The sequence below is a fragment of the Moschus berezovskii genome, chromosome 9, assembly GCF_049115385.1.
Source record: "Moschus berezovskii isolate FMDL1 chromosome 9, NW_MosBer_1.0, whole genome shotgun sequence".
NCBI lineage: Eukaryota > Metazoa > Chordata > Mammalia > Artiodactyla > Moschidae > Moschus > Moschus berezovskii.
This window is the reverse complement of record NC_142468.1, coordinates 19,407,829-19,428,575: the sequence shown is the minus strand read 5'-3', so window position 1 is coordinate 19,428,575 and position 20,747 is coordinate 19,407,829. Positions and strand designations below refer to the sequence as shown.

The 20,747-nt window shown below is 45.1% G+C and overlaps 1 protein-coding gene across 19 annotated transcripts in view; it reads left to right on the top strand.

Annotated features, from left to right (window-relative positions):
- Positions 1–20,747, top strand: part of RGS6 (regulator of G protein signaling 6) — a 615,519-nt gene that overhangs the window by 536,741 nt on the left and 58,031 nt on the right. For all 19 annotated transcript variants that reach the window (XR_008687250.2, XR_016038168.1, XM_088839478.1 and 16 more), the window contains one exon: positions 9,794–9,904. Coding sequence is in view for 17 of the 19 variants with exons in the window: in XM_088839478.1 (XP_088695604.1) it covers positions 9,794–9,904 (111 nt within the window). In the remaining 2 variants the exon portion in view is untranslated. The remainder of the gene's footprint in view (positions 1–9,793; positions 9,905–20,747) is intronic.

Sequence of the window (20,747 nt, the reverse complement as noted above, 5' to 3'; positions counted from 1 at the left end):
GTGATGCTTTGGAAAGGAGCAGAATTCAAGTACATAAAATGGCATGAACCTGCTGTGTGGTGTCCAGAGGGACAGAGGACAGGCCAAGGAAAGAGGCTGGCCCTGCAGATGGCAGTTCTTCCCACCTCTTTCTTTTCACTGTCCAGGTCAGAGAGTCTTGCAGGCTGCCGAAGGCTGGCCCTGCAGTCTCTAGTCTGTGGGTCTCCCTGGGCTGCCTGCTCTGGTACCATGAACCTGGAACCTTTGAGGTAGGAGTTTGGCTCTTCTGTGCAGATTTTCCTGGGTCATCTTGATTTCACCTCTTCTGTCTCACTGTCCCCATGAATTGTCAAATGTCCCAAAATGCCTACATCATGGCCACCAAACTACATTTCCTAGAAGCAGTACCAAAGCCCGTCTGAAATGTCACCCAGTTTTGGCTTCGGAAAGTATGGTCCCTGCACACACAAATGAATTTTCCTGAAAAATAATGCTTAACACCTTGAGCTTTTCATTCTAATTATTTTGAATGAGAATATTGCTTAAAAATGCCCTTGCCTACTTAAAGAAAGAATACCGCCTTTCAGTTAAGTTTTCTGGATAATTCAGGGTCAGTGTTCATATATTGTGCTTTAAAATTCTGTCAGTGATCAAGGTCTTATCAAAATGTTTCCCTTTCCCCTAGTAAAGCAAAAGTGCTGGTCGTTCAGTCATTTCCAACTCTGTGACCCCATAAACTGTAGCCCATCAGGCTCATCTGTCCATGGAATTCTCCAGGCAGGCATACTAGAGCAGTGTGCCATTCCCTTCTCCAGGGGATCTTCCTGACCTAGGGATCAAACATGGGTCTCCTGCATTGCAGGCAGATTCTTTACTATCTGAGCCATCAGGGCACCAGATCAGTATGTTCTTTGAGTCTGTTTTTACTTTTTAGTTGCTGCCTTGTTTTCTTATTTCTGTCAGCATGGCTTGTCTCCAGTAGCCCTTCTTCCTCTCTAAACTATTCCCATTTTCAATATGTAGCAGGCCAGGTGTATCAGTTAGCTATTGCTGAGTAACAAACCACGTGAAAACATAGTGTCTTCAAACAAGTGACATTAACCATTGCTCACATGACTACCTGCCAGTCTGTGCGCTCACATGTCTGTGTACATATGTCTATGTCTCTGGACCCCCTCGTGTCTGTGTGCCTCTGTGGATTCGGTTGGCTACTCTACTGATCTTGCCTGGGATCTCTCATGTGTTTGGTTCAGCTGGTTTAGGATGACCTCAGCTGGGACCATTGGGCAGAGCTTTGCATGCTCTCCCATCCTCCAGCAGGCCGGTTTGACCTTGTCTGCCTGGGGACAGAAGGATTGCAAGCAAGAGAGCAGAAACATGCAGAGTTCCTTGAGGCTTGAAACTGGCATTTTAACACTTCTGCTGCATTTTATTAACAAAAGCAAGTCACAGGCCCAGATCAGATTCAAGGACTAGGGAAATAGACTCCAATTTTTAAAACGGATCAACCACACCAGAAAATCAAATAATCAAGTTCTTTAGTCTCCACCCAAAAGCAAGAGGAAAAGAGTCTTCATGAGGTGTGCTCTTCTTAATAACAGGCATTGAGCCTTGGGGCATATGTATTTCATTGCAGACTCTGCTCCGAGGCCCTTTTGGTCATTTACCTATGTTTCCTCAATAGGTGAAATTGCCAAATAGATGAGGTCTTGCTCTTCTTTACAAGAGTGCTCAAGGGGATCCACATTTTATTCAGCACAGCTTTATAGCATTGGGCAAACCAACTTTGAGAATGCAAAAATCTATACATTTTAGTTCCAAATTGTCTGGAAAGTCTATATTTTGCTGTTTCTCCACTTTTAGTGGCACTGAGCTCTGGCCAGTCACTGCCTGGATCATGCAAAGCAGTCCCACATGGAGAAATAGTGTTGTGTGATTTTTTTATCTGCTCCTGCACTTAGCTTATCCTTATCTGATCCTTGGGAGACATGTGTGCATCACAGCCAACTGATGAATTGATTTTTTACCATCACCTTGCCTGCCTATGTCCGAGATCACTGCTGCCCCCTGAAATTATAGCTGGTTCCTCCTCTGCTTCCTGACCCCTCTGTGATCATGAAATGTAATTCATGAAATGAGATAATGAGCAAGGGACTGCAGACCCTAAGGGTCTATCTGCAGTCCGTGGGGTCGCTGTGGGTCGGACACGACTGAGTGAGTTCACTTTCACTTTTCACCTTCACACATTGGAGAAGGAAATGGCAACCCACTCCAGTGTTCTTGCCTGGAGAATCCCAGGGATGGGGGAGCCTGGTGGGCTTCCATCTATGGGGTCACACAGAGTCGGAAACAACTGAAGTGACTTAGCAGCAGCAGCAGCAGGGTGATAGAAGTCTGTGAACTTAATGTCTCATGATAGTTTCAGGGAGGAAAAAAAGGGGGCCGAAGAGGTCATTACAACATTGCTTTTATGTGATTCCAGATACCGCAGAGTCCTTGCTTCTCTTTCCCAGCTCATGTTCAGTCCAGTTCAGTTCGGTTCAGTCGCTCAGTCGTGTCCGACTCTCTGCGACCCCATGAATCACAGCACGCCAGGCTTCCCTGTCCATCACCAACTCCTGGAGTTCACTCAAACTCATGTCCATTGAGTTGGTGATGCCATCCAGCCATCTCATTCTCTGTTGTCCCCATCTCCTTCCGCCCCCAATCCCTCCCAGCATCAGAGTCTTTTCCAATGAGTCAACTCATTGCATGAGGTGGCCAAAGTATTAGAATTTCAGCTTTAGCATCAGTCCTTCCAATGAACACCCAGGATTGATCTCCTCTAGAATGGACTGGTTGGATCTCCTTGCAGTCCAAGGGACTCTCAAGAGTCTTCTCCAGCACCACAGTTCAAAAGCATCAGTTCTTCGGCCCTCAGCTTTCTTCACAGTCCAACTCTCACATCCATACATGACCACTGGAAAAACCATAGTCTTGACTAGACGGACCTTTGTTGGCAAAGTAATGTCTCTGCTTTTTAATATGCTATCTAGATTGGTCATAACTTTCCTTCCAAGGAGTAAGCGTCTTTTAATTTCATGGCTGCAATCAGCATCTGCAGTGATTTTGGAGCCCAAAAATACAAAGTCTGACACTGTTTCCACTGTTTCCCCATCTATTTTCCATGAAGTGATGGGACCGGATGCCATGATCTTAGTTTTCTGAATGTTGAGCTTCAAGCCAACCTTTTCACTCTCCTCTTTCACTTTCATCAAGAGGCTTTTTAGTTCTTGTTCACTTTCTGCCATAAGGGTGGTGTCACCTGCATATCTGAGGTTATTGTTATTTCTCCCAGCAATCTTGGTTCCAGCTTGTGCTTCTTCCAGCCCAGCGTTCCTCATGATGTACTCTGCATATAAGTTAAATAAGCAGGGTGACAATATATGACCTTGACGCACTCCTTTTCCTGTTTGGAACCAGTCTGTTGTTCTATGTCCAGTTCTGACTGTTGCTTCCTGACCTGCCTACAGGTTTCTCAAGAGGCAGGTCAGGTGGTCTGGTATTCCCATCTCTTTCAGAATTTTCCACAGTTTATTGTGATCCACACAGCTCATGTTAGGTGATAGTAAAGAAAACGCCAGAGGTAACAGTGTAGACAGGGTGCCTGTATCCAGACCAAGACCTAGAAAGGCCGTGACAGCTGGCCTGGCATATGCTCTTCTGTCCGAGGGGCCACATTCACCTCCATGGCCCTTCCCTCAACCCGAGTTTCTCTGTTGCATATCTTTTCTCTGGGTGGCCCATAATTAAGGAATTCTTTCTTTATATTGTCTTCCCTCCCCACTTTTTCCAACGTGAAGAAAGAGAGATGCATGAGTTAATAAGAAGCAGCCTTTTTTCTTCTGCGTCTGCAGTGCTGCTCTGCTTTCCATTCCCTCCCCATTCAGATCCTCTTCCTGCCCAGTCCCGCTTTGTGTATCATCGTTTAGACAGTACATGTACCAAAGGGGGTGCAACCACACTGTCCTGTTCACCCTTCTCACATTCTGCCTTCAGGTTTCCTTCCCACGAGAGGCCCTGACCTCCTGGGGAATGCAGCAGCACATTTGTGTTGTATTTCTAGAGTCACAGTGATGTGCCCTCTCCCAGAATGCTTTGTATTCCATGTCCTTGCTCCCCTTGAGTAATCACTCCCCACAGCTGCAAGCCAGCCCTCACTGCCCATTTTCCTTGGAGCCTGACAGCATCTCTCCTTCTCCCCGCTCATATACTATGTACCAATGCCATGTATATACTTCATTCTTGGGCTGCTATGTAGGGAAAAAATACAGTCTTCCTTTCCCTGTGTCTTTCCTTTACTCTGACGCTACCATCAGGTGGCTCAGACGTTAAAGACTCCGCCTGCAGTGCGGGAGACCTGAGTTCATTCCCTTGGTCGGGAAGATCCCCTGGAGAAGGGAATGGCAATCCACCCCAATATTCTTGCCTGGAGAATTCCACGGACGGAGGAGCCTGGCGGGCTACAGTCCATGGGGTCGCAAAGGTTCGGACATGACTGAGCGACTAACCCTTTCATTTTCTCACGCCACCATACTCACGGCTCTGTTGACACTAGATACAAGCGGATATTTCCCCCACACCAGACGATTCTCTGACACCAGCTGGGTGTCCTCAATTTAACTTAGTCTGACACTCTACCTGGAGGTAGTGCCAGAGTTCAGTTGGTAAAGAATCTACCTGCTATGCGGGAGAACCCGGTTCGATTCCTGGGTTGGGAAGAGCCCCTGGAGAAGGGGTGGGCTACCCACTGCAGTACTTTTGGGCTTCCCTGATGGCTCAGCAGGTAAAGAATCTGCCTGCAGTGTGGGAGACCTGGGTTCCATCCGTGGGTTGGGAAGATACCCCGGAGAAGGGAAAGGGTACCCACTCCGGTATTCTGGCTAGAGAATTCCATGGACTGTAGAGTCCAAGGGGCCACGAAGAGTCGGAAACAACTGAGCAACTTTCACTCACCCTGCTTCGGATGCCAGTCCTTAGGTTCCCCACAACTTCTGACTTGGCTATAAACAGAAGTTCCCATGACCCCTTCCTTGGGTTTGGTTAATTTATGCAGTGTCTCACAGAACTCTGGGAAACACTTTCACTTACCAGTTTATTAAAGGATACAGCTGAATAGCAGGACAAAAATGTACATAGGGCCAGGTTGGGGAGGGTCCCGAGCCCAGGCGCTCCTGTCCCTGTGGGGTTGGAGTGCATCACCCTCTCTGTCTGGATGTGTTCACCTCAGGAAGCATGAAATTGGCCCATGTGGCAAAGGGATGCCTGCCCTTGGAGCTATCACAGCACCAACTTATCTTTTGATCCTGCTGTCACAGTGCTCACTTAGAGCTCCCGTGCCTGTCCATTCTCACCTGAGATGCTGGACAGCTTGTATGGATGAAGCCTTGCCCACACCAAATGTACCACCAGCAAGAGACTTACAGGACAGTGTGCGTACACTGCCCGTGGTGGTTGCAAATATCTGTCTTATAGTTGTGGGGTAACTGGAGGACTCTTGAAACGCTTTCCTATTTTCTTATCAAAAGGTCCTGAGGGCTCATCAAGGCCATTAGGTAATATATGGCAAACTTGCCTTATAGCATGCCAGGCTCCTCTCTCCATGGAATTCGCCAGGCGAGAATACTGGAGTGGGTTGCCATTCCCTTCTCCAGGGGATCTTCCTGACCCAGGGATCAAACCTGGGTCTCCCTCATCACAGGCAGATTCTTTACCATCTGAGCCACCAGGGAATCCCCAAACGCGACATAGATCAGTTCAATGGCTCACCAAAGAACCAGAAACCAAAGCGTTTCAATTTGATCCACTGCTCCTCGCACCCCATGGGGTTACAGTCCTTGCATGAGACAATGTGTTTCAATCTAAAATATCACAGGCTCCTTCACCTTCATTTGATGAATAAAACATCCTGAGCCTCTCAGAAAATTGAAGAACGGGATGTGGTGCTTCTCAAACTTTAACTTGCATATCGTTTACCTGGTGATCTTATTACCAATGCAGATTCTGACTCAGTAGGTCTGGGTGGGGCCTGAGCTTCTGCATTTCTTACAAGCTCCCAGGTGATGCCTGTCCTGCACTTCATGGACCACGTTTTTGAGTAGCAATGAGATGGAGCTGCCAACAAATTTCTTCACATTCTCAGAAGTAAGCTACTTGGCCACGCCTGCTCTTTGCAATTCAGTAGCAGGAATTGTGACTCTGAATCTGCCATTACAGGGGAAGCTGGTGACACTCAAGATGGCAATGCTTACGGGAAAGTTCTATTGTGGATGGACAACCATAAGAAGATTTATACCTGTTGGTCCAATAATTCCACTTATGGATATGAATTCTGAATAAATAACCTAAAAGACAGAAAAACTTACATGAACAATGGTGTTTTACTGTAGCCAGAACTATATGTACTAAAAGAAAAAGTCTATGTCTAATATAAAGGAAATGATTACATAAATTATAATAAATTCATTTAAGATACTAATAATATTGTGGACAAATATTTGTCTTCTCTCTCTCCCCAAAAGTAACATGTCAGTAAAGGAATAAAAATAGTATAAACTCATAAGCTAAACAAATGAATGAATGAACAATTTCCACACATTTTTCCAAGATCACAAGTTTATGTGAGTAAGGAGCATGACCACAGGCTTCTGTCACTGTTCGTAATGTTGTGCTTCTTTTTATTGGGTGGTGAGTTCAAGGGTGATGCTTTTATAATTTTTATGCCAGAAATGTTTCAAAATTTAATAAAAAAGAAATTGAATGGGGATGGAATGAAGAACATTATGACCTCCTTGTTAGGGGTAGAAGAATTATAACAAAACCAGTTTGCCCAGCAAAATCTGGCTTTGGTTCTTGAAGGCACCCAGGACCATGGGAGGCAAGAAGGAGGCATGGGGGTAACCCCAGAGGAATAGGTAGTCAGTCTCTGGAGCTTCTGCATCCATGATTCAAAGCCCACAAAGAGACCCTCTCTCCCCACTAATGACAAACACAGGAGGTGGACACTTTATTCTCTGGAGAAATTGAGTCCCATTAGCTCAGAACTCAGACACATCACATCACAAACGGCAAGCTGAAAGCAAGAGAATTACTGAGTGAGTTGCATACGAACTATGGGACCCCTGACTCCCCCCATGCCTTGCTCTCAGGAGCCTGATGTAGATGCCCATAGGCAAGAGACTGCTAACTGTAACACGCAGGCCAAATCCATTCCACTCCACTCCATGTGTTTACAAATAAAGTTTTATTGGAACACAGTCACACACATTTATTCACGAATTATCTGTGGCTGCTTTTGTGCCATAATAGAAGAGCTAAGTAGTTGCAACAGACACCATCTGGTCTGCCAAGCCTAAAATATTTCAGTCTTGCAGAACAAGTTTGTTTACCACTACTTTGGGTTTCTCTGGTGGCTCAGAGGTAAAGAATCTGCCTGCCAGTGCAAGAGACTCAGGTTTGATCCCTGGATTGCAAAGATGCCTTGGAATAGGAAATGGCAACCTGCTCCAATTCTCTTGCCTGGAAAATTCCATGGACAGAGGAGCCTAGTGGGCTACAGTCTAGCGGAATGCAAAGAGTCAGACACGACTGAATGACTGAGCACACAATATCCCCAGAAACCTAAGAAGATATTTCATTCATAAAAGAAGAACTAGATACTATGATAAACAAGAGTGAACTCTGGAAATGTAAGAAAGTGATAGTCCATAGTGGAAAAAATAAAGAAAATTTCTGAAGAACCATTAGACAAGAAGACAAGAGAACAAAAAAAAACAGAAAATTTAGGAATATTGGATTATCAATTCCAACATTTAATTTAAAAGAATTATAAAAAGAGAAAACCAAGGAGATGAAGGTTATGAAATTACCAAAGAAATACCATGAGATTTCTGGGAAATATATATATATGCATATGGGGCTTCCCTGGTGACTCAGAGGCTGAAGCGTCTGCCTGCAATGCAGGAGACCTGGGTTTGATCCCTGGATTGGGAAGATCCCCTGGAGAAGGAAATGGCAACCCACTCCAGTATTCTTGCCTGGAGAATCCCATGGAGGGAGGAGCCTGGTAGGCTACAGTCCATGGGGTCGCAAAGAGTTGGACACGACTGAGCGACTTCACGACGATGATATTTTTACCTTGTGATTGCCCATTGTGCACAGCGAATAAAAGCTACCAGCAAGGGTCCTGGGGAAATTTGAAAGCACTGTAGCAATAAAGGGAGAAGGCGATGGCACCCACTCCAGTGTTCTTGCCTGGAGAATCCCAGGGACGGCGGAGCCTGGTGGGCTGCCACCTATGGGGTCGCACGGAGTTGGACATGACTGAAGCGACTTAACAGCAGCAGCAGCCACATGGCAATGAAGAGACGACTCTAAGCTTCCAGAGAGAAAAGAAACCAAACAAAAGAACAAAAATTAAAGTGGATTCAGACTCCTTAATAGTACCGTAACAAACTGGATATCAAAAGAAATGGAGCAATGCCTTCAAAATTCTGAGAAAAATGATTTTCAACTCAGGGTTCTATATCCAGCACTGTGAGTGAAGTATAAAGTAAAAGTGTTTTTAGGCCTGCAAAGACTCAAAATATTTAGCTCTTGTGTATCTTTTCTTAGGAAACTGCTAAAGGATGTGCTTCAGCACAACCAGGGAGTAAACCCAATAGACATGCATGGAATCCAGGAAACCAGGGCTCCAACAGAAGTGAAGGAAGGCCCGAGATGATAGTTTTGCATCAAGCCTAGAGAACAAACGGTTCAGACTAGAGCAAGAGGACTCCAGACTTTGGGGAGAGGGCGTCCAGGAGGCAGAGAGAGAGAACTGATTGATTATCTGATGTGCTGTGGCAAAGTATTGCTAGCTGTTTTTTACAGATTTGTTAGAACACTTTAAAAATGTAATACACTGCTGAGCCCAGCAGCAAACAATTATTACATAGTTTAATGACATGGACACTGACTACCGATATAACAGAAGTGTTCTATTTGGAGGATCACGGGAGGAAATGGTGGAGGGAGTTGGGGACTGGTAAGTAGAAAGTTAATCTTTGTTTAAAATTGATAATCAGAAGCAGGTGTGGAAACATAATTTAGGAATATCCAGGTAAATGCTAAAAAAAAAATTAAGACAATAAGTGATCTGTGAGAAGGGATAGGAGAAAACACATTGCTATTGCTTTTTGTACAGGAAAGTGTTTAGCACTATTTTATCATTTTAACTACGTGAACTTTAAAAAAATGAAATTCTATTTAAAAAGATTATGACTTTTCAAATTATAACTGTAAAAACTGAGTTACTTTTTGGGAAAATGCTTTAAATAGGTTAACTCCTGTTGGTCTGCCAGGACTTTGAAGGCTTTATAGTAAAGAAATCCAGCTGTGAATGCTGGGCTGGCAGCCTTGAAAAACTGTACCATCCGCTGTGTGCCCCAGAGGCCCTGAGGTCTGCAGTCCTCCTGGGAGGGTGATGGACCAGTGTATCAGTAAAGCTAGCATAAGCAGGGAGGATGCACCAAGGTTCAGGGAAAGAGTTAGATGGGAAAAAGATATACAATGTGTGTGTGTACTGTGACTGCAATAATGCAGAAACAATATGTCCATCACGGGGAGAGAACAAAGACAGATGAAACCAGTTTGAGTTGTCAGAAGTGGGAGTGGAGGTAATTTTTTTCCCCTTTAACTTGGAATTATATGAAGACTGATGTGATGCTTGCGTTAAACAGAATACCTGTTGTTATAGGAAATCGGTGGTATTCTTTGCTCTGCTTTCCTCCTGCAGCTTAATTGCTTACACGGAACAGTACGTGGAATATGACCCTTTGATCACACCAGCTGAGCCATCCAATCCCTGGATCAGTGATGATATCGCTTTATGGGACATAGAGATGAGGTAAAAAAACAATGTTTTAATGTTTGGAAGTGGGGGGAGGAACACATTGCATGAGATCATGAGAGTATTATTATACCCTATCCTAATTTGACTCTTTTTATCAATAGAACAGAAGCTCCTCGCGTAACCACCCAAATGATTTCCTTGCCCATGGTTTCTACCTCTTTATAGCATTGTATGTGGATCCTTTACCCTCTAACTGCTCTCTGATTGTCTGAATGTTATGGTAACTGGGACACAGTTGCTAGTTCTGACTGCTGGAGGGCAAGAATCTGTGGATCATTTGCTTTTCACCCATTAGCAACAGCAACAATAATAGCTTGCATTTACTCTGTACTTGGCCTCTACTAAGTATCTTCCAATGAGTCACCACAACAGGTAGACGTTATTCTCAGAATTGAACAGATGGAAAACGGGAGTTAATGGACTTGCTCAAGGTCTCACAGCAAGAAGGTGGTAGAATTAGGATTAGAACCCAGGCAGAGGGCCGCAGAGCTGTGGTCTTCATCTCTCTGCTCTTCTGGAGTAGCAGGCACAATGGTTCCATTCAGAAGTTCCTTATGGACGAGAGAAAAGTGTAAAGTATTAGTTGCTCAGTCTGACTCTTTGCGACCGCATGGACTGTAGCCCTCCAGGCTCCTCTGTCCATGGAATTCTCCAGGCAAGAATACTGGAGTGGGTTGCCATTTCCTTCTCCAGGGGATCTTCCCGAATGCAGGGATCGATCCTAGGCTCCTGCATTGCAGGAGGATTCTTTACTGTCTGAGCCACCAGGGAAGCCCATACAGATGAGAGAAGCTAGTGTGTTTACTTAATAGCTAAGCAACTAAAGCCCAGGGGGGTCTTCGACCACATTGGAGATTACAGAAGGAACCCAGTATGTTGAGCCTTTGCACCCTCTGCCCCTTGGCTAGACAATTCTTTATTTTGTTCTTCATTTCTTTGTGTCTCTCTCATTCTCTTTCACCCTTGTCTTTTTCTCTGACTCCTTTCCTTATAATGGAAACCTTGTAAGAAGGAATAGAAGTCATAGATGCTCGTTATAAAAAGTTCAAACTCTTTGTGTGCATTCGTGTGTGCTCAGTTGCTTCAGTCGGGTCTGACTCTTTGCAACCCCATGGATTGTAGCCCACCAGGCTCCTCTGTCCATGGGATTCTCCCAGGCAAAAATGCTGGGGTGGGTTGCCATGCCCTCCTCCAGGGGAGCTTCCCGACCCAGGGATCGAACCTGTATCTCATGTCTCCTGCATTAGCAGGTGGGTTCTTTACCACTAAGCACCACCTGGGAAGCCCTTCAAACTGTTCAAATGTTTATAAGAAAGAAAACTCTCTCTCGCTCCACCCCAGTCTCACTTTCCAGAAAGAGCCTTTGTTGATAATTTAATGCCGTGGTTCCCAAACTACACCCAAGCACTCTGGGCTGCTGCAGAGAACTCAGGATTCCTGGGAGACATTCTATGTCGTTAAGGAAAACACTGATGTTCGACCTATGTCAGATACTGTATAAGCGACTAGCTTAAGGTGGTTCCCTGTTTTCAACATTAGGTCACATTTTTTTTTTTGTAATTAATTTATTTTTTATTGGAGGCAAATTCTTTTACAATATTATATTGGTTGGTTTTGCCATACATTGACATGAATTCGCCCCGGGTTTACATAAGTTCCCCCTCCTGAACCCCCCTCCCACCTCCCTCCTCCCTTTATCCTCCCTCTGGGTCATCCCCGCATGCCCGCCCCGAGCATCCTATAACATGCATTGACCCTGAACTAGTGATTCATTTCACATATGACAACATACGTGTTTCAATGACATTCTCCCAAATCATCCCACCCTCACCCTCTCCCACAGAGTCCCAAAGACTGATCTATACATCTGTGTCTCTTTTGCTGTCTCGTATTCAGGGTTATCATTTGCATCTTTCTAAATTCCATATATATGCGTTAGTATGCTGTATTGGTGTTTTTCTTTCTGGCTTACTTCACTCTGTATAATAGGCTCCAGTTTCATCCACCTCATTAGAACTGATTCAAATGTATTCTTTTTAATGGCTGAATAATACTCCATTGTGTATATGTACCAAAGCTTTCTTATCCATTCGTCTGCAGATGGACATCTAGGTTGCTTCCATGTCCTGGCTATTATAAACAGTGCTGCAATGTCACATTATACTCCTTTCAGTGATGCTGTATCTTTGCAAATCTGGGTGTTCGGGGCAGTTGCTGTGATAAAAAGCAATTACTGGGCAAAAATCAACACGGGATAGGAAATGAAGGTGGCGGGGTTGAGAAGATGTGCAGTGCTCCACAGCACATGTGTGCTCATTTAGGAACAAAGTAAACATACTATATTTTCTTCCAATTTATATATATTTCAAATAACTTTGAAACAAAAAAAACAACCCAAGAATTATCAATCTTTTTCATCTTTGCAAATCTGACAGATTAAAATAAACATCTCATTTTGCTTGTATTTTTTGTTAAAATACTTGAGAATCTATTCTTCCGATCACTAGATACTCATTTTTCTTTGGTGGCGTGCCTGTTTTTTGTGTTCTTTGCCATTTTTCTAGGGATGTGTTTTGCCTTGGACGTTGGGATAGAAAGCAGTCACATTTACCCGGATCACATAGTTAATGTGTTTCCCAGCTGTTTGTTTTCTCAATCTACTTTTCCTCCTTGTTTCTTTTTCTCTTCCTTGAGTTTTACTTTATTAGTCAAGTTTTCTGTTAGCTTTGTTACCCTAGTTCTGATCTAGTCGTGTGTGTGTGTGTGTGTGTGTGTGTTAAGTCACATCAGTTGTGTCCGACTCTTTGTAACCCTATGAACTGTAGTCTGCCAGGCTCCTCTGTCCATGGAATTTCCCATGCCAGAATACTGGAGTGGGTTGCCATTTCCTCCTCCAGTGGATCTTCCTCACCCAGGGACTGAACTCGTGTCTCTTATGTCTCCTGCATTAGTTAGGTGGGTTCTTTACCACTGGTGCCCCCTGGGAAGCCCATGTAAGAAATGTAGTTTCTTTCTCGTTATTTCTGACATGCCCTTGGTAGTCCCTTTGATCTGATCCTAGAACTTGAATCTCTCCTTAACTTGCTTCTCTTCTCTCTCCCTTCCCTCTATTGCTACTCTTTTCTCTATCCTGCCCTCTCTTCAGGAAATCCTTTTGTAGGAACTCTGGTCATCCGGGGTGTAGTAGCACTATCTCTTATCTTTTCTCTATCAAAAATTCCATCTCTTAGTCTTTTTGTTCTATATTCAAGATTAGAATCTCTTGAGTTACTCTTCAGAGTCACCAGTCTCAATGGTATCCATTCTGTGATTTTATACTTTAACGAGGTTTTCTTTTCCTACTGAGTGTTGGGAGGGGCAGTTGACATTTGTGCTTTTAATTTCCAAGAGTTTATAATATTCTTGGACTGCTTTTTCTTCACAGCCTGCTCTGTTCTAATGATGTTTTTCCTCTTGAATTGCCCTGAGGATGGAATTCAGATTTTTTTCATAACTCCCCTCTATTTCTGCCACTTAGTTTATTTCACAGGGCATCATCGATCAGAGAATCATTGTTTCATTACCCCAATCACTGTTCAGAGCAGATCAGTCCTTCCAGACAATTTGGGGTACTACTGGTTTTCGTAAATGAAGCTCTTGACTTTCAATTTTCACTATATATTAGAACCACCTGGAGAACTTATTTTTAAAAATATCAGTGCCTAGTCCCCTCTCCAGGTCAGTTAAGTAATAATTTCTGGCAGCGGTGCACTGTTGGTTTTTTTTTTTAATTTTATGCTAATTACAGTCCTGATCTGGAAGGACTATACCAGTAGCTGGTGAGGGTTCCCTCAGTAATTGTTTGGATGCTCATTAACATACAGAAGGCCCAGGGTGCTTTGGGGTACCTATATTTTTAGCAAGCATTCTAAGCAATTCTGAGGCACAGCACAGGTTGAGAAGCCCTGATATGGCTCCTGATTTCCCCCTACCTGGGGCAGGCTTTCCTCTGAGTAGGTCACCTGGCTGTATGGCCTCCTCTGCATGTAATACTGGGAGGAGGGCCTAGGTAAATCTGTGTGGGGTTCCTCTCTTTGTCCTAGACATGTGGTCCAAGAACAGACCAAAAGTCAGGGTACTCCCTTGAAGTAGAATAGTTGGCTGTGGGGATTCATGGGTGGTTCAAACCCAACCTTTCCTTAGCCTAGTGTTCCTGAAGTCAGTGTGGCCAGGTGTGCCACTCTGTTTCAGGCCCTGATGGGGTTTAAGCTATTCAGTTTCCTCTCCACAGTGCACCCCAAGAAGGCCACTCTTCTCCCATCTGTTGAGGGATCTTAGGGGAACACAAAGAGATCTGCAGAAACCAGTGAGAAGTAGGAGGAAACCTCAGCATCTTTGGAAGTCTCCCTGCCTTACTGAGATGTTTTCTCATCCTTTAGCTCTGCCACCCCTAGGTTACACAGGTACCACCCTCTGGTTTTACTTCCCATGTGAGAAGCTGGCCAGAAAATACCCCTCTTTTATTCAGAGACCCTCTCGGCCCAGGAAACCCGTGTCTCATATTTCTGAGTTTCTCCCCTATACACCCCCCATTCAGTACCTACCAACTGCCTCTACTTCCAGTCTTGCTGCTCAGGGCTTGGGGTTTCCCAGGCTTCTGCTGGCAACACCCAGTCACGTTATTCCCAGGTGGCCCCACTGGAAGCCTAGGTGGCCACGATCAGTTTTGCCACCAGTTCACCTGCTTCATAAGTTCCCAAAGTTCCTCAACATTTAGCCTCTGCTGGTAGGAAATTTATTTGCCTCTTACACTCCATGTTTTATTTTGTTTTTAATATTTCCCTGAACTCCAGATTCTTATCTGTTCCCTCCTCCTGGACCACTCTCACGGACCCTCACACGGCTGGCTTCCCTTTTCATTCAAGCCTCACTCAGCATTGGTGTCTTTTTCTCAGAAAAGTCTTTGGTGACCACTCACTTGTAGTGGCCACCCTACATCCGTCCAGTCTTTCTGGATCACATCCTCCCCCTGGATCTCTTTCTAAATAAGACTGACAGTTATTTTAACAACTAGACCTGTGTCTGGCAGGTAGTAGGCACTCAGAAAGTATAGGTTGGATTGGGGGGTGAATGGAGAAGTGACCATTTTGTTGGCAATACCGTTGGCATTTGGGAAAGAAAGAGAGGTTAAGTGCATGAATTTAGTTCACCTTGATGACATTGGGATTTCCTCCTTCTTTCTTGAAAGTCAGCAAAAAAAAAAAGCAAAAAGCATGATAGTTTGGGAAGATGGTGGCCACCTGGCCTGTGGTTTATTCAAATGTATCAGCACTTTGTCCCCAAGGGCCTCACTGCCCCCCAACTAGGTTCTGGCTCTGTTTTTACAGCTCAGGCTTCTACTGTAATCATAACATCTGACCTAACACCTACAGTGTTCTGTTCATCTTCAAGCTAGTTACACAGATACAAGGGAGAATGAAGAGAAGCTACGAGGCCCTCTTTCTTCTCCCAGCAGGACATTCCCACCCAGTCAGACACTGGCAGTGATTGGGAACCTGCCTCTGGTGATACGGAGTCAGGGATCAGCGCCAACATGCTTGTTCAGTCTAGAGATCAAACAGCCTTTGTGCATGAAACAAAGGTTGTATGTGACCAGCAAAATAATCAAAGGTCATCTTATTCTCAGTTTCAGTTTAGTTTAACTAATAAATAGTATTGAGACCTACTATGTGCTATCTTCTAAGTAAGAAAGTCTCTCAAGATGCCCACGTAGCGAGGTGAATAACGAGCTGTCTTACCTCCTGGCTCCAGGATTCCTCCTTGTTGGCAAAGGACATTAATGTCACTTGGGGCACAGAGTCAGGCCCTAACGGCAGGAGTGTTGGCAGAGATTCAACAACAAGTGGAGAGGTTGTGCCCCATAAGAAAATGAGATGAATGTACTTTTTGTCCCTAAGAGAGGAGACCGCAGGGCAGTGAAAAGTGAGGGTAGAGAGAGGAGCAGAGAGACAAGAGAGAGCAAGCCTCCGTTCAGAGCCATGAAAACCCCTAGTGCCGAGGTGTCCGAGGACTTTTCAAAGTGGGAATGCTGAATATGTGATTTCTAAATTGCCTGCTGCTGGATGGTGCATTGTGTTCCCCCTTTTCAAGACCCTCCAATTTCAGTAAAGGCTTCTACCCTCTCAAACACTTCACGTGAAGTTGGTTTTTAGTGGAGATGGGTGAAGTTGTATGGAAGAGTCGAGGCAGCATGGGAGACAGTAGGGGTCGCTTGGGACTTCATGTTCATCTGAGGTGGGCTGTGATTTCTCCTGGGTGTGAGTAAATGGGTACAGACTCTTTACGATGCCCAGGGCAGAGGGCATCACAGATAATGTCTGGATTCTACAGAGATGAACATACTGTCTCAGCCATGTAGGGTTTATAGACAAACCAGCCGAAGACAACAACGGGGATTAATAGAATAATTGGCAGGATGAAGCAGGATGTCGCACAGACAGTAAGAAATTGTGCTTTAATCCTCTCTCCTTCTCAGACAAACTATTAAATCTAGATATCCAAGAATGAGAAAGGGAATGTTCAGAGGGCAATACAAGACTGCCTCTTTAAAGGATATACGTGAAGTCTATTCAGTGAAAACTCTGAGAAGGCAAATTTAGATAAAGAAGATAGTGATTGCCAGGGCTCATCACTGAGAAAGAACCAGCCCCAAATTGCCAGATCTCAGTTGGAGAGAGCTCTGTCATCTGAGGGCCTCCCTGATAGCTCAGTTGGTAAAGAATCTGCCTGTAATGCAGGAGACCCCGGTTCAATTCCTGGGTCAGGAAGATCCGCTGGAGAAGAGATAGGCTACCTACTCCAGTATTCTTGGGCTTTCCTTGTGGCTCAGCTGGTAAAGAATCCGCCTGCAGTGTGGGAGACCTGGGTTTGATCCCTGGGTTGGGAAGATCCCCTGGAGAAGGGAAAGGCTACCCGCTGCAGGATTCTGGCCTGGAGAATCCCATGGACTGTGTAGTCTGTGGGGTCACAAGGACTGAGGTCACACTCACGTGACTGAGTGACTTTCACTTCACTCCACTCCACTGTCATCTGAATGCCACCAGGAAAGTGTCCCCGGGAAGATGCCATCAGCCAGATAGTGGCTCTAACAAGAACCTGGCATTGCCTGCAGGATTGGGGCTCATGACTTGCCCTCACCTCATGGTACTGGTTTGACCTTCTCTCTTTGCTGGGCAACAGGCACATGAGCAAAGAGCTACAAGGAACCCGGCTCATCCTACTTGGTCAAAGGCATCCACTCCCAACTAGCCCAGTGTGCTGAGGGCACAGACTGTCACTGAGCTACTCAGCAGCTTTGACGGAACTGTAAATCCACGTATTAGTCATCTCCCTCCCTATGGCCGTCAGTCTCCATATATGGCCCCAGCAGTGCTTTATTCTTTGTATGCAGGGACAGCTTCTTCCATGGAAAGCGGACACCTCCCTCCCTTTTCATCCGGGCTGGCCTTGATGCCTTATTTAACTGACAGAGTATGGCAGGAATAATATTCTGGGAACAGATCATAAAACAGCTCTTGGTCATTCGAGACATTTGCTCCTAAGACATTCTTTCTTAAAAACCTGTTGGCTATGAGAAACCCAAGCGATCAGGGAGATCATGGAGGTTGACAGCCTTGGCTGAACTTCTGCCCAAATCAGCATCATCTGCCATGTGATGAGCCATCTTGGATGTCCAACCCAGTCCACCCTTCAGATGACACCACCCCCAGCTACTATCCATCTACAACTCTTGAGAGACCGGAAGTGAGAACCTCCTAGCTGAGCCCAGTCAACCCATGGGATGTTGAAAGAGAAGAATAAATTGTTTCAAGCCACTGAGTTTGAAGATGGTTTGTTACACAGTAGCAAACAACAGGACCACTCCTTGTTGAAGCATTAGGACTCTGTATTGTGACTGTTCTTTCAATAACCTTGGTCTTGAGATGGACTCATTGGTTATTCACTCTTTAAGGAACAATCCCTTGTATCATAATTTTCCCAGTAACTCGAAACCTTTTGAAGATAGCTGGATGTTTTTATAGATAGATGCTTATTCTGAACCTGGCTTTATTATTCTCAATTTGGGAGAACAGCTGGAATGAAAGACAGACTCCCTAAAAGAGCCACCTGTCTTGGCTGCGTTAATTTGGGCTGCTCAGTGGGAGGGAGGAATTTGGTGAGAAGCAATGGGAACAGAAGAGAAATTAGAGCTGGGAAAAGGCATCCAGCTCACAATTAGAAATATGAGGACACATCAATGTCAATATAAGGGTACATCATCCACATTACTGTATACATTTTCTTACTGATTTCCCTTCAGTGTTAACCATTTGCTGTGTGAAAAGCACTATGAAAAATACAAAGATGTGGTCTCTGCCCTCAGAGAGCTCACAAGATAGCTGCAAAGACAGTGACATAAACCCTTTAAAAGTTAAGTGATGGTACAAAACCATAATTAGAGATATGTCATGAGAAAGCCTTTCTATACATTGGATGAAAATAGAGGGGCTGTGAGCTCCATGGATTATCTGAGACCCAGGGAAAGTTATTATACCAGTCACCTGGAGATGAGTGTACAAAGATAACTTTTCAGAATTACATTATAACCACAGAGGCCATTCCATGGTAGCAATATGTTCACATCTGATCTTGAACCTTCAAAGGGATGGTGCTTGGAAATAACCAAGAGGTACAAGAAAGACATGTATAGAAAAGTTGAATCCAAGAAGCTTTTAACAAAATAGATCCCAATGACCAGATTATTAGAAGAAAAAGAGCAGATGTAGGGTGTCCAGACACAGAAATAGGATTGTGACTAATGAGTAATTGAAGGAGCTCAGATGTACTAGGTTGCATAGTGTCACCTAAAAATGCAAGTCCTTCCCAGAATCTCAGAATGTGGCTTTATTTGGAAACAGAACCATTAAAGATGCAATTAGTTAAGATGAGGTCACCCAATCCAATATGTTGCTCTTGTTGTTTAGTCGCTAAGAGTCGTGTCCAACTCTTTTTCAACCCCATGGACTGTAGATCGCCAGGCTCCTCTGTCCATGGAATTCCCCAGGCAAGAATATTGGAGTGAGTTGCCATTTTCTTCTACAGGGGATCTTCCCGACCCAGGGATTGAACCCGCGCTGACTGCATTGGCAGGCAGATTCTTTACCACTGAGCCACCAGGGAAGTCCAATCCAATATGACTGATGTCTTTATAAGGAGAGAAAACAGAAACACCGACACATACAGAGTAAATGCCGTGTGCAAAACCAGATGCAGGGGCAGAGGCTGGGGTGATGCGTGGGCAGGCCATGGATGCCAAGGATGTCTGGCAGCATCAGAAGCTAAGAGGAAGGCAGGGAACAGGTTTTCCTCTAAAGCCTTCAGAGAGAGCGTGGCCCAGTTAACACCTTGATTTCAGATTTCTAGCCTCTAGAACTGTGAGAGAATAAATTTCTCTTTTAAGCCATCCAGTTTGTTGGTATGTTGGCCACGTAGGAAACCACCACACCAGGGTAGCCTGTCTCTCCAAAACTCCTTGTTTCTGCTGAAGGCTGAGCTTGTGGCTTTCTGTGTATCAGACATCTGTCCTAGGGCTCTGCATCTAGAAACACCCCTGGCTCTCTGGCTTACCCCCAAAATGACCCTTATCCTCCACCACCCTGCTGGGGTGAATACGGACTCACTGCTTGCAAACCAGAAAGTGGTGACCCTGGTGGTGGATGTGTGTCCATAAGGCAGTCACGACAAAGACTGAGCAACTTTCCACACCTGGCTTTCTGGGCACAGCCACTGATTGGGGTACAGCTGTCATCAGCACCATCCCCAAAGAGCCCTGCAACCTTGGTGGCCATCCCAGGTCACAGCATGACCCTGGCAGAAGCAGGTGCGTTCCTGCAGCTCGGTGGGGCTTCCGTTTGCGGCTCGCCTCAATCCCAGGGTGGGGATAGTAACAGCGCTTTTTGTCCTCTGGAAAGCTGTTGAGTTTGATTCTGTGGCTTGAGTTAGAGAATCTAGGATCTGTCTTCCTGGCTCATTACAGAAAGCCCAGCCTAGAACTTTGGGGAAAAATCTTTTTTGGAATTCCTCATTGTTGGTGGCTCAAATGGTAAAGAATCTGCCTGCAATGCGGGAGACCTGGGTTTGATCCCTGAGTTGGAAAGATGCCATAGGGGAGGGCATGACAACCCACTCCAGTATTCTTGCCTGAGAAATTCCATGGAAGACATCATAAAAAATTTGTGTCTATTTTTAAAAAGAAGGGAAATATGTGGATGTGATCGCTGTACACTGCACTACAGTGCAGGGCTCGCAGCTTAGTGCTTGCAGATAAAATGCACCTTCTTTACATCATTTGCTGAGGCTACAGTGTAGTGGTTCTGAACCCTATGGGCAAGAGCCTTTTAACGTGGCTAGCATTCATTCTGGAGAAGGCAATAGCATCCCACTCCAGTGTTCTTGCCTGGAGAATCCCAGGGACTGCAGAGCCTGGTGGGCTGCCGTCTATGGGGTCGCGCAGAGTCAGACACGACTGAAGCAACTTAGCAGCAGCAGCAGCAGCATTCATTCCACACCAACACACTTTCTGGTTCCACCTTCCATCCTTGGCAACAGAGCCGTATGAGGAGAATGTGTTTGGACTTGGGGAATGAAGAGAAGGCTACTGTTGAGCTCCTTTCAAAAAGCCTGAAAATGAATGGGATATTTTCTCCACCAGTTTTTGAAGTTTTCTCGTATCAAGCCAAATGACAATGAAGCCATTCTGGGCTGTGCTTAGTCATTCAGTTGTGCCCGATTCTTTGCAACCCCAGGGACTATAGCCCGC